The sequence below is a fragment of the Pseudopodoces humilis genome, chromosome 16, assembly GCF_049639895.1.
Source record: "Pseudopodoces humilis isolate 2021_Gansu_Grassland_sample_001 chromosome 16, ASM4963989v1, whole genome shotgun sequence".
In the NCBI taxonomy this organism is placed as follows: domain Eukaryota; kingdom Metazoa; phylum Chordata; class Aves; order Passeriformes; family Paridae; genus Pseudopodoces; species Pseudopodoces humilis.
The window spans coordinates 12,457,481-12,471,966 of record NC_142215.1 but is presented as its reverse complement, the minus strand read 5'-3'; the positions used below and the strand labels follow the sequence as shown (position 1 = coordinate 12,471,966).

The 14,486-nt window shown below is 36.8% G+C and overlaps 1 protein-coding gene across 3 annotated transcripts in view; it reads left to right on the top strand.

The window, feature by feature from the left end:
- The window catches only part of WDR72 (WD repeat domain 72), a 103,694-nt gene extending 91,042 nt beyond the window's left edge, over window positions 1-12,652 (top strand). For all 3 annotated transcript variants that reach the window (XM_088063309.1, XM_088063308.1, XM_088063310.1), the window contains 2 exons: window positions 3,559-3,657; window positions 9,448-12,652. In XM_088063309.1, coding sequence (XP_087919435.1) covers window positions 3,559-3,657; window positions 9,448-9,503 — 155 coding nt within the window. In that variant the 3' untranslated portion in view covers window positions 9,504-12,652. The remainder of the gene's footprint in view (window positions 1-3,558; window positions 3,658-9,447) is intronic.
- Window positions 12,653-14,486: the final 1,834 nt, after the last annotated feature.

Below are 14,486 nucleotides of genomic sequence, written 5' to 3'. Positions count from 1 at the left end.
TCCTGTGCAATGAAGATTTATGTCATTTTTATATGCTAAGTTCAAGGTCATTTGCTTCAGTGAAATATGTCCTTTTACCTTATTTCCATGCTAACAAAGGTAATCTCTACTGTCCATGTAACAAGGGAAATGATACTGCACTGAATAAAAAGAAAATGTTATTGGAGTTATAATATCAGAAATGGTTTTTAACTTGTTTATGACTCGTAGATTTGGGGCTCATTTATACTCTATTTATGTCACTTTGACTACAGAGATTACCTTTCAAAGGGAAGCAAAAGTAATTTTAAGGTCCATTTAAACCCAAAGTAGGACAGAGTGTTTTCTGAATAAAGATGACACTGTTTATGTTTAGTATAAGCAGTTCAGAACCCTCTTTCTCCTACTGATATTTGTACATTAATTCCTATTCCCCTAAGAGAACATGTAGTAAAGTAGGTGTTAGTGTTGAGATTTTTTTTACATTTTTCCTTGATTACATAATGCCATTTTTACTTTCACTCTTTATTTGGGTCAGACTTTACTTTCCTTATTTTTAACTTTTCAATTCCCTTTGTTCTTCTGTGATATTTTTAAGAAACCTTTCTTTTCCAGTTGAGCATATAACGTGATGTTTTGGAAAATAAACATCTGAAGGTCTCTGCCTTGGTCCCTTTCTTGCTCACTGCATGCACTCATTATGTAACTTCATATACCGGGGTCCTGTGAAGTTTTTTTGCCTGGTTTTGTCTAGGGAGGTGTGTGTAGTTCTGAGCAGGTGACAGGGCTGAGAGAGACTTTCCTTATTTGCACGAGTGACCTGATCCCAGCCTGTCTCCTCGTTTTCTGAAACAAGCACTTCCCTCCTTCACTCACACTTGCTGAACTGCCTTCTTTGACAGCTTTTTTGCACAAATTATCCAGAGTTCTGTCTCTCTGTTCCCATGAAAACCCTTTCCACCCCTGCTTTCCACTCCTTTTAAACTGTTCCTAATGACCAGCTATTACTGCAGGTGTTTCATGCTTTTTGGCATTTTTCAGCTCTATCAGCTCTGCCTGTCATTTCTTTTCTTCTCATTTTTGTCTTTCTTGGCTTTTAATGACTCCATCCTCTCCCAGATTTCCCCAAATCTCTGCAGCATCTACTCAGCTACGTCAACTGGAAATCCTCCTGCTTTGTCCAAGCATCTTTCTGTCCTGTCTTGGTTTCTTTCTTGTTCATTTCACACCTTCCTTGTGAGATGCCTCATCTGTGTATGGATGTGCTTCTAGTGGGTTTTATTTGTTATGCTCTGAGTTACTTCCCAGCTGAATCTGGTACCTTCACTGAGAGCACTGGTCAGTACTGTGATGTAAAATCCAGCTGGTCTGTTGAAATTGTCTGACTTGTGCTGACACGGCCTGGGAAGGAGCAGAGCACTTGAGCAGGTTTGTCCGAGTCCCGTGCAAGGAGCTGCAGCACAGACTTCCAGTAAGAGAAATCTCTGCCAGCTCCTACCTGGGACTGATTCTGGTGCTGTGGAAGTGTTTTCCCTCTTTGGTTCACTATAAGAGTTCTTGACTGGATGAAAATACACAGTGCAATTCAATTTGAAAAGCTGATTCTGAATTTTTGGTGACTACTATTAGACCAAAACAGACAGGTCTTGTGATTTTTTGCTTTCTCTTCAAAGGCATAGCTGTACTTCTTGTTTTCTCTCTTGCATCATGGGGTACTCTATTGGAAATTTTCCTATTATTCTACTTCAGAGTAGTTCTGACTTAAAGATTCATGCAGCTGTAATGACTCAATCTGTTGCTCAGCACAGTGCAGCTGACTCCACTGTATGAAGAACTGCTTTAGAAAAAGGTGTTCTAGGAATTTGGCATAAAATTATTTTGTTTTTAAATATAATATGAATAAATGTATATTCCAATTTTTCTTTCAAAGGGGGAATCTTCACTTAGTGCATTTGAAAATTATATAAATGTTGTCAAAAGAGAAAAGGACAGATATCTTTAAAGCTATTTCTTCCTTTACATATCGTAGCTTTTTTATGCGTGAGCAAGAAAATTTGTTATTTGTTACTGTAATTGTTCTCCAATGTCAACCTCACCCCATGCAGATTATCAAGTCAACACTCCCCAGTTTACTTGGGTGGAGTTTTGCATACTGATTTGTTGCTACCGGAGGCAAACTTTTTGAGCAAATTTTACTGGGTTTTTTGTTTTTTTCAGGTGAAATGCATGGTGTCACTATCACATATTTCATTATTTATTATGTTTTAATATTACCTTTTCAAGATTCTAATTTTACACTAGTATTGAAGCCCTGATTGTTTCAAACAGACTCTGTGTAGCTGCAGGAGTCAAGAGTGATGGCACCTTTTGGTGACCTGGGATCAATAGTTGCAAGCCCATGGAAAGCACAGAGCACTGAAGTGGGATATGTGTCTTTTGAGCTCCTCATGTCTGCATACTGCCCTGAGGCCTTGTTGATTCACTCATAATCTTGGAAAATTTAAATAGGTGTTTAAATTATATAATCCTTCAGCAAATATTCATTTGGTCAAAAGAAAAAAAAATCCATCAAAATTTATAAGGGAATGAATTTCCTCTTTTGAAAAGAAGACGAACACGGAGATTGTTCATAGCCCTTGGTATTTCCATCCCCTGGAAGTCTGGAACTTTGCTTGGTTTTCTAGATATTACACAAAAAAGAAATGTTTTCTAGCCACTGCTATTAGGAAATAGGATCAGCTAAGAGTTTTAACAGACAAAAAACTTGAGATCTAGTCTTTACTGTGCTATTCTATAATATACTGCTTAATAATTGTTAAAATACTTATTCAAGCTATATTTGTGGCTCCATGTAGAGATATGAAGCAGAAGAGAGGGAAATGGACTTTGAAAAGGGGAATACCTCTCTTCTGCTCAGGAACAGTTATGTGGGATTTGTTCAAAAGCCAAGTGAATTAAAAAGTCATATATAGAGAGGTAATTATTTCCCTGAAAATGTTTGTGTGTTCTGAAATGAAAACGATTTTAGCAAATACATAAAACATGTAACCAAATTTGGTAATCTTTAATCTGCAACTCAGTCTGGGTTTCATTGCATTTTGGAGTTATCAGTAATTTTCTTACACTTTCCAGCTTGTCGTATGCAACATATTTTCATCTTAAAACATACACCATTTCTCTCCTTGCTGAATGACTCCAGTAATTACAAAACAATCTAATTGATCTTTTTATGTCGTTTACTGGCTTATTTGGTGAAACAGACAAGCAGTTTTTTATGACTTCTAAATGATTTTATTATTTTAGGTTTCTGTAAGAAAAAAACTTGGTCTTCTACTTCAAAGGGACCTCATTTAAGCTGATGCCTCAAGTTTCACCCTGCATGCATTCTTGTCTATGGATTTTTCAACTGTCCTGTAGCTGCATATAAGTAGTTTGTGTTTCTGGAGTTTTTTTCAATCTATTATTTGTGTTTACAAATTATGTCTTCAGCATTGAAGGCTCTGCAGAAAACCAGAAAGTGTTGATTTCTGCATACATTACATTTCTCCCTCCCTGTGTTTTTATTCCTTGTTGTTCCAGTCAGTGTGCTGAAGCATGACAAGAGCTCCAACTCGGCAGACTTCCAAGATGTGGAGGATACGCCTGACAGATGTGTCTTGGAAGAGTCTGAGAATCCAGGTGAGAGGCATTTTAAGACAGCCACCAAGTATCAAGTGATAAATCTGACACAGCTTTTGGGTCTGTAAAAAAAGCACATTGTAATGCTGTTTCCTTTTTAGCAGCTGCAATGTCAAATTAATGGTCACCTCCAGGGGTCACAGTGTGGAGCTGTTATCCTTTCCTCTTTCATCAGGAATTCAGGTCTTAGAAAGGATAAAGGCTTTATGACCAAAAAGAAAGCTGACACTACTAGTTCATTATAATTACTTTTGGACTACACTGCTTACTTAATATATGTACAATGTCTGACCCTTTGAAGGTGGAGTGAGATTATGAAAAATTAGAAGTACTGTATATTCTGCAGCTGAATGCAGCAGCAGACACTCAAACACCGTATCTCTGGAGGAAAGCAAATTGGTGGCATTAAATAGCTTGATTTTTTCCTTTAAATCAGCTCACAATCATTATTTCATTTTAATGACTCTTAACATTGATTCAGCTAAATACAGGAACATCCATAAAGTGCATCCTTTTTGGTAACCGAAAGATTTATCTTCATGTAGTTTCATTATCTTTCTCGTTATGGAACATCTACGAAATTTATTAAATGAATCCCAAAAGGAAACAATTAAATATAAATTGTATCCAGTCACAGCTGATTAAAAACATTCTATGGGACTAAATACTAAGATCTTTTAAGCGAACTGTGAGCTTGACCCATATACACCACACACATAACCTGCACATAGTCCTCATTAGTGAAAGAGTTAAACATCTTTCTTCACTTGGTATTTTCCTTCCTGCTTTATCTGGTTTCTCTGTACCCTCCTGCATCTTTGTGTGCTGATCCGTGTATCATATTTTTGATTCATCGTCTCTGCGGCCTGTCAGCTTAGTTAAGAGATTTCCAAATCTTGCAGCCTGTGCTGACAGGGGGCAGCTGCCAACAGTCCCCTGATCCTTCCCCAAGGAACACTGCTGAGATTTAATTTTCAGTCAAAGGGTGCAGTCTGAAATCCATGTCAGGTCCCCTAAGTCATCTCAGAACCCGGATAGGACCCATGTCTGGGGGATTATATTTCAGCACACTCCACTCTTCCAAGATTCCTTGGGAGTTCAACTACTGTCATACACCTGATTTGAACTACATTCCCTTTTCATCTTTTCCAGAGAAATGAGCACCAGTATATGTTACAATAATTGAAACCAATGAATTGTAAATCTCTATTCATTTTGAAGCCACATAGACTTGGACTCAATGTCGTCCAGCAGAAACCAGCATGAGATTTAGAAATAAATAGATAATTTACTCAGAAAGGAGCCAGGTTTGACAATCTGTGGTGTTTAGTATCTCCTCCAGAAACCATCTGTAGTCCCTTCAACAGAAATTATGAGCCAAAATATGGATTGTCCAAGATTTGATCAGTTTTGAAGTGAGAAAGAATTAAAGCAAGGTGGCACTACAGTGTTCAGGAGACAATTAATGTACCTTAAAGACAACACTAATTTTAGCCTTAAATTAATTCTCTCTGGCAAAGTGTACCTGTTTGGATGGGAACTTACATATCCAATTCTGCACACTGCATATCTATATGAAGTAATAGGAAGAATAAAAGCCTGTCAGTAGGTGAATATTGACTGGCAAAAATACATGTTGATAAAGCATCCAAACTTAAAAACTGAGTTCCAATCGGTCCATCTGACATCATTAAACTAGTAATAAACAATGAATTACTCTAGCTTTTGTTTCTGTTCATTCCTGCATTTTAAGACATCTTGTCTTATAGGTCTGAAAACCTCAGGAGATTTCACTACTGGTCTCACTGCTTTCCACTGAGAATTTGTGGCTTGGTTGTCATGGAGACATCGTATTTCTCCAAGAATTGCTCATATTGATCCGTGGACAGGCGTAAATGGCCAGGCGAATGTGAGGAGTAAAGGGGGTTGGGCAGTACTATAAAATGACCAGAGGTTATGGGTCGGAAATAAGCTCATAGCAAACACTTAGGTAAAGAGAAAGAAACAGTTTCATTTTGTTTCAGGATTTCGTTTTTGCACTTTATGCCATTGTCTTCTTTCACTATAGACTGAAAGAAACTTGTTAGTCACTTGTCATGTCAGATCTTTGGTGCTTGTCCTGACACAGCTGTCAGCCTTCCAGCTCTGTGCAGTTCAGGGACACACAACAAAGAGCTAGGAACATGAATTATTTATTGCTCCTTGTGCGGATGAAATTCTGTGATAAGAAATTAAGACACTTCTGACAGAAGTGCTTGTTTGAAAGGAAAGATTTGGTAACACAATACATTTACTTAAAGCTTACCATTTACTTTTAGTAGCAAACATTGAAACAATAATATGACATTCAGTTGGCTATGATTTTCTCATGTGCTTTAACTTCAAATCATGGAACCTGAGAATGCCTGGGAGGTCAGCATTTGGTTTGGTGAAACCTGTGACTTAAGAGTCTCTCTCACACATATTTAAAGGCTGGGAAAACTTGCAAACTTAATTTATAAGTTTTTACTAATAAATCTCTAAAAAGTCTCTTTTGCTTCACTTATCAGATGTTGTCATAGTTGCAAAAATGATGTTAAGAAATATATTTATTTTATTATCTCTTCTGATGAGGTAAAGGTGAAAATATAGCAATATACCTGGAAGGAATTCCAGCTATTCCTATAAAGGGTTCTTTATTACAACTTCTACCAGATTCAGGAAGGCTGTAGAGCAGTCATTAATACATCTATCTGTACATTGTGGTTTTTGCTGGTGAAAGGTGCAGTCTCTTTCCTTGACATTAGAATGAGCTTTATTTTCAAAGTGATCTTTGTTTTCAAAAATCACATTAAACTTACTCTGTTTTACTTTCACATATTCTGTGTCTGCACGTTCTCACTGCTCTGCGTGTGGGCCTCCAGCAATTGTAGGAGGCAGATACTCAGATGAATAGCAGGAATCCATTTGACTACCCAAGACACCAATCCAAGATTTACCTGTGATTTCTTGTGTTTAATGTGTGATCTGAACTACTCTCAGATAGGTAATGAAACCCCTCAACCTGCACTTTTCTCTTGGATAATTCACAGTAAACACTTTTCACAAGTGATGGACACAGGTAAATATCAGACTGCAGTTTCTTGTCTAAGTGAAATAGATTTTAGTTTCTCCCTTCATGTGGCTACAGGCTGCCATTATCTGTGATAGTGCCTCATGTCTATTTTAGGCCCCACACAGAGGAGATGCTGGGCTTCTCTCCCAAATGCCTAATAGTAGGTTTATCACTGCCATTTTTCCCCACATGCTGAGGACTACTCCCATTTGACATGCAAAGCCTTGGCTTTTCAAACTTGTCTCTGCTCTGGCCTTGAATGTAATAATCAGATAAGAATTGCAACAGTTTTCTGTAGAACTTGACTTTTAATCATATCAATCTCCCATAAAGAATGCACTATCCCTTAAAGTGACCCTTTCTTTAAATAAATATTCCTAACAGTTTTTCATTTTACCGGACAAATTTTCCGCATTTAAGGAAACTGGAAAAGAAGCTGAAAATGAGCGTCCATGGATGTGTTAGTTAGACTTCTAGGTCTGATTTTTCTTCTACAAATAGTGGTGGAAAATTTACATCCCCAGCTGCAGATCAACTTGTCCAAAGGGAGTTGCTTGAAATGGTTCCTAAGGGGATTGAAAATGCTCTGAATTTTTTTTAGTCAAAATCTAAGACGATTGTAGTGGGGCTGGCTAAACACAGCTTGAGGTGTCCTAGCTTTCACATGTGGGGCAGTCTCACTAGGGAGGGTTCTGCAAGTGCAGGTCCTGTGGGGAAAAAGGAATAGACTTGAACTGAAATCACAGAATCACCACGTAGACACAGATGCTTCTTCCCTCTTATAGTCCCCAAAAGACACGTTGCTGTAGAGTAGGAAATAGACTATTACTTCACTTGGAAATAGAGGGAAACTGAGCCTCAGTAATGGGAGATTGAATTGGAAGCTGTAGATGGAAAGTACAGTGTTTTCCTTCTTTTGGATAGAAAGCACATAAATGGTAAAACCCCTGTATACTTATGGCCTCAGGTATGAGACAGTCTCTGCCTCAGTCTCTGCCTGGTCCTTTCTGCAGCTCATGATCTCTCCTGTCCCTTCATTCCAAAACCATTGCACATATTAAATTTTCTTTCTCTTCAATTTTTCACTTTTCAGGACAGAATGTAATTCTGGGTGCATAACAGATAATAGGGATATCCAAGCAGTTTTCACAGTCTTGCTTAATTGCTTGTCCTATATAGAGACCTTGGCACAGAGATGGGAAAGGTCTCTGACTGTCCCTGAAATATAGTGTGTGAGAGGCAGAACTGTAGCAAATAGAAATAAAAGTGTAAGAAGAACAGAAGATTCTTATTAGCCACACTGTGCTTAAAAATACAGCACTAAAAGTGTGACTATCTTGTTATCAGGCAAGTTATAATTACTGCATCAAATACTCACCAGCTCCAAGTCCCATCCACTGAAGGGTGTTTTTAAAATCAGCAGTGTCACCTCTATGGCTTTTGATCAGAACACAGGCAGAATTGAAAAGGAAATATTCAGTAAATTTCCAGATACAAAGCACCCTAGAAAATAATGATTTTCTGTGCTTGCATCCTCATGTAAAGCAGGAGGCAGTAAATGAGGACTGACCTGGGAATGGGGTGCTGGAAGCTGTTGCTTGTGAGGATGCATGAAGCAGGACGAAGATGCAATGTAGGGGCAACCCACTGGTCACAGGCACTGATAGCCCAGGGACTGTTCATAAAATGTCAGTGCCCAGGAATATTCCAGAAAGAAGTTCTGGAATTTCCAGTGTAAGCATGGATGTATTAATTATAATTTCACTGCAGTAGATGTAGTGTCATGTCCTACCAGTGTTCTGGTTTACTGGAATCAAGACTCATATGTTTTGGTCTGATTTGTGATGTTTTTGTTTGCTTTTGGTTTTGTTTTTTAATAGCAAATTAAACCATAAAATCAGAAGATTGTCTAATAGTCATCAAGAAAATGCATATGTCTCTGTGTCTATGATACAGATAGACAGAAAGGTCATAGATAATACGATAAATTTACAAAATATTCATTAGACTGCAATAAAATAATGTGTACTGCTTTCTCTATGTTCATATACTCATGAAAAGTGTGGTGGTACCTGTTTGAGCAGTATTTCTAATGCAAGTAACATTTAAAATTCAGGTTGTAAATATTACTGTACATCAAATTAAAAGAAAACATGAAGATAAAAATTGATGATTGAAAGCTTTTCTATGGAATTTTAAAATGCCTTGACAGGAAATATAATATAACATTACTTCTGCTTAGAGCTATTGTATGATTATTTCTGCTAGGAGAAAATATATATGACAGTTACTTTTGCAAAGGAAACATAAAACCCTATTAATTTAAAAGAGAAATTATCTTTTTGCTGATCCACTGGAGCACCTTCCTTTAAAACAAAAGAAAGGAAGAAGCAGAAATCAGTGCAGGAGAAGAGTGTTGAGGAATGCCATAAATTCTCTTGAGCTGTTTTGGGTTCCATACTGCTTCCTGTGGTATATCAGTTATAATGTGAACAATCTTCTGGAAGTAGATTTCTGGATCTTTTATGAGGGAGCTAAAAGTTTTTATTCTGTTACAAAAACTATAATGTTTGTTACTCTATAAAAATACTGTAAATAACATATTTTAGTAACAAAGTCCCAGCTATTACTTCATATTGTAAAATAACTAAGCCTCAGATTGTGAATCAGTAAGAAATTGTGTATTTCTTTTCCAGATGACATGAAGCCACATCCCTGGATATCTAAGGTGTGCTCCTGTAAGGTGTGTTAGAACAAACCTGCTGAGATGAAAGAACTGGAAGATGTAGAAGGACAGCCAAAAACAGGACATATATGGTGTGGTGGACATGAAATCGCTTTTTGTATTTATTACAGTACCTTTAACAATTCATTTTCAGAAGAAATACCTTCCATAAGATCAACTTATTTTGGCTGATTTATTGGCTTCAATTCACACTTCCATTACTAATAGATTTACATGTATTCAACTAAATTTGAGCAGTTTTGTAATAGAAAATATTAACTCTTCATTTTTAGATAGCATTCACTTGTTTATGCAGTGATCTTTACAACTTTGATTGCCATTAACAATTATATCAATTTTAGTATTGTTTTACATACATCAAATTTCAATTTTTCTCTCTCCTTCCTTCTGAATTTTTTACCAATAGCATTTCAACACTGAGTAAAACCAAATGCATTTCAAATAATTTCCTGTTTTCACTAAAAAGAGAAATTCACAATTTGAATTAAACATGAAAAATTTAGAAATAACTAAAATACAAAGAATGATCTGTGCACAGTAGAGAATAGGAAATTGATAACAAATCTGGTCATGTCTACAATGCAAATTTTCCTTTTCTCTAAATACTACCATTACCGTCAACTGTAAAAATGCAGTACCAGTATGGAACTGGAGAAGCCCATTGGGGTCCTCTTCTGAAATCATGTACTTCATTGAATATCAATTTGTTTTCATTGGAAAAAGCAGCTATACCTTTTTTACTTTTTTTTTCCTAAAAAAAAAGATATTGTTATATTTGTAGAATATATGTGGCTGATTAGACCCATTTATCACCTTATATCCTGTGGGACTTAAGCTGGTTTGTCACATAATGGCTGCTCAGAGCAGTAAGCTCACTTTCTTTGTTGCCAATAGTTGGAGTGCTACTCAAGGCAAAGGATCTTCAGGATGTTCCTTATGGATCTGGACCTTACGGTGGAAAAATCCTAGTCTGAGTTATCCCTTCTAATTGTCACTTTAGCCATAAGATCCCTTAACTAGGAGAGTCAATGTTTCTTCAATGTGAAAAGATTCTCTGCCAATGAATCTCATTTTTGTCTTGTGGGGTTGCAGGAGTGATAAAACCTGTTTTTTGTTGCTACAATGTAGTTTGAATGAAGCAGATGTGAAAGCTTCTTCCTTCTGTTTTTTTATATCCTGTAAGTCCATGTCCCGCAGTGCAGTGCAGTGTATGATCTTCTGACACACTGGGTGGTGGAAGGGCATTGTGAGAAGCATCCCAGTTTTTATTCAGCTAAAGAATATGTAATTCAACTTGGCTGCAATCCAGAGAAGATAAAGATAATTAATGTTATTTTTTCTGTGACTGTGAATACCATGAAGAAAAATGGCTTATTTGGGCAGAAAAGTCAATGGTTTTAACACATTTGGTATTTTTCAGAAACAACTTTCCTTGTTCATAGAAGGAGTTTTCCTCTCTAAAATGTATCTTTTGTTCATATGTGGTAGTATTTGAATTATGGTGACTGAATATTGAGTGTTACGGCTTCATTCTTGCATTTCTTATGCTGGATGTGTGGAATATTATCATTGATGTTTTTATACTTGCACTCCACAACAGAGAGCGGAGCATGTCTTTAGCTGACATATATCCTCCTCTTAACTTTTGTGGCTGAATGAGAGTTGCAAACATCAAGAAGGTAAAAAGAACCTTGCAGAGTGTAGAACAAATTGCAAACAAAGGATGGACCCATCTTCCTCCTTTGCTCCTCTTCCATATGAACAACCACATCCAGTTGTTGCAACAGTCTCTTCCATGGACATTAAAGACTCTGTTCACAAGAGCCATCACTGCTTTGCATCAGCATCTACTCACTTGGGCCAGGATAACAAATTTTTTGAAAACTCTTTCATCTAGATATTTCAAAAATGGATGTGTTCAAGGAGGTCTCATAGCTCAAGGAATTGGCATTGTCCATAACACCCAGTACTGCTGTAGTAGCAATTACATTTGTGCAACATGATATTTGATTGCTTGTCTTTAATTCTGCAAAGCAGTGCACATCAGCAGCCTGCCAATACAGCCAGCCTGCTGGAATGGTTTGTGCAGTGATGATCGGTGTTTGGCACATGCTTGTGCGTGCTTTGTGCTAATTATCATTACAGGATCAGTAAGGTAAAGCAGGAACTTTTTTATTAGGTACATTTATTTCCCAGTAAAACAAATATATTCCCCTTGTCTTCTGGATGTCTTTCAAACAACCAACTTTATTATATGTGCTCACAATGAACTCAGAAAAATCTTTTTTGCAAGAAAGTGACAATTTCAGAGCTGAATACACAAATACAGATTAACTTCCTGTCATAGTTTCTTGTAAGCCAAACTGAAGAAGCATTTTGTATGATTGTGGTCTCATGTATCACTGCATTCATGCTAAAGGAGATGGAGTTTACAACAAAGTCCCAAGGCAATTAAGAATATCTTTTTCTATTTTGTTACTCTGAAGGAATCCTGTCAAAAGGAATAGTAGGCTAATATTTTTGAGTAGTTGTTTAAATTTTAAATATGGGGTAAAAGCCTCATGAATACCTAAACTGCTTAAGGAATTTGGTGTTTTGGCTTGGCTTGTATTTTTTCCCATACAGAAGTCACAGGCTCCAATGACCTGTACAGTTCAAGGTATGGTTTCACAGTCAGGGCGATTTTTCCCCACTCCACCCTCAGACTTCTGTGTCTCTTCATTTATGTTTGCACTACTTCTTGTGTGCCCAGGCTGTGCCAGGCAAGCACTGGCCTCAGTGAAAAGACCAGAGGAGGAACGAGCAATCCAGAGTGGAAATGTGGGACAGTTCACACAAAAATGAGCATGAAGTTGAAGTTTAGGGTGCTGTGTGCAGGGTTCTTACTTAAACATAGACTTTTGGCTTTCAAATCCTATCAGCATTTTTTACGTTACATGCATAATTCATTATATTATTTTTTAAAAAATTAAAAGGCACTTATTGCTTTAGTGTAAGACAAAATCAAAACTCTTCAGCCTTTCTATTATTTGTGAGACTTTGAGTTTTCCAAATAATTCACACTTGGTCTGACTGGTCATACTGAATGGTCACTAACTCTAGATTTCTGTCTGGAAACCTCCCTAAAGTTTGAACCATTCATTTATGTCTCCAAATCCAAACATTATATTTTGAAATCTCTTGTGCCATTTACATATTTTAAATTTGGTCATTGTAATAAACTACTTCCATTTTGGGGTTGTATTTTGTGGAGTAATGCCCTTCCCTAATCCAAAGCACATTAGCGTGGGACTTAATGAGATTCAGTGTTTGAAATAAAGTGACACTTTCACAAAACCACTGTGTAATGGGGCTCCAAACAGCAGCAGTTTAGCAAGGGAAATGGTTTTGCAAGTCTGACTGAGCTGAAGCATTGAAAATTCAGAAAAGAAGGCGACACTTCAGTAAGCAGTATTACCTCTGCCCAGGATTTTACTCCTTTTGAAATAACAAGTTCTCTGAAGGCAGACAGGACAGTGAACTCCAGCACAAATCCCAGAGCCATGTTGAATAGCATTGCACCCACATCTGTGAAGACTAAGTCCTGCTTCCTGAAATGGATATTTCTGGTGGATTTTGTTGGCCATGCTTCTTGGATGAGAAAAGGATGCAGAGGAATTTCAAGGACTGGTTTTCCCCTTTTTCCTTCCTCACTGAATATATAGACTGAACTGCTAGACAAAGATCTTAGCACTACTCTTAGCATTTGAGTTGGGGTATCATTTGAATTTATAGAGCCCCAAACTGAAAATGCATCTATTTTACTTTTGGAGAAGTAGTTCTGATCTTGATTGCAACATAAAATTCACACAATAACCCAAGATTGTCTTACTGGGGCCCATGGGAAGTTTGTTTCTTGAATGACACCTGCTGGAAAGTCTAAAGTGTGTCTGAGAGCTGTGCTGTGGGACAGAGGCACGTCACAGCAAGAACACCTTCCCTGTCTTCTGATGGATGTGGCTGTGATGGGTGAGTACAAACAGAGCTGCCAAGGTGAAGCACTGTGAGTTGCTAAACAATGTCAAAGATTATGAAGCTTAGCAAATATCTGAAAAGTTTTTTTAGAGCAGACTGCATTTGACAAAATTTCTAAGCAGTACAAATTTAATTACATTTATCTTTTTCTTTCATGTTTTTCAAGGTTTAACTTCAGAGTACAGAGTTCTGCTGCCTGAATTTACATTGTGCAGTGCAAATATAGCAATAAAAACCGTGTTTATTCCTCTGCAATACTCTCAATATGACAGTCGTGAAAAATAGCCTCTCTGGAGTAAGTAGTATATATAAGTAGTATATGTTGTTTCATTTAGTATCTTAGTGCCTCCAGTTTTACATCAACTGGCAGATTTTCTTTCTTTCTTGTTTATTTTTGGGTTTTTTTTTTGGCATTTGAAAACATAATACTCATCAGAAAAATATTAACAATATCCAAAACTAGTGAAATAGTGATATTTTCCTTATTTATTCTTAAATTTTATCTAAATAATGTGTGATCTTTTTGATAATAAGGATGTGGGGAAATCATATCCAAAATCATCATGAATTTTCCACACAGAAACTGAAGGTAGTAAAAGATTCTGTTCAGTTTCAGATCTGTATTTTCTATCATCACACTGATCTGCAGACTTATAGCTCTGACCAGTAAATGTAACAGATTTTTGTTGTTTGTTTTGGTTTATAGTCTTCCTGCCATGTAGATGGCAGCAGCACTCAAGCCTTGAAATTCACTCCAGCTTTTTCTTCAGTTTGTTCAAAAAAAACATGTTTAAGAATATTATTGCTGAGACAGAACTGAGAGCCTGATTAAAGATGGATATCAGTTTAGTAACATATGTCTCTAAAGAAGCTTTAATCTTCATAATATCAGTGTTCAAAAGTCAGTAAGTCATAGCTGTGTGTATTATTATAATTGTCACTATTATTTTTCTCTACATTTTGACTTTTTTTCCC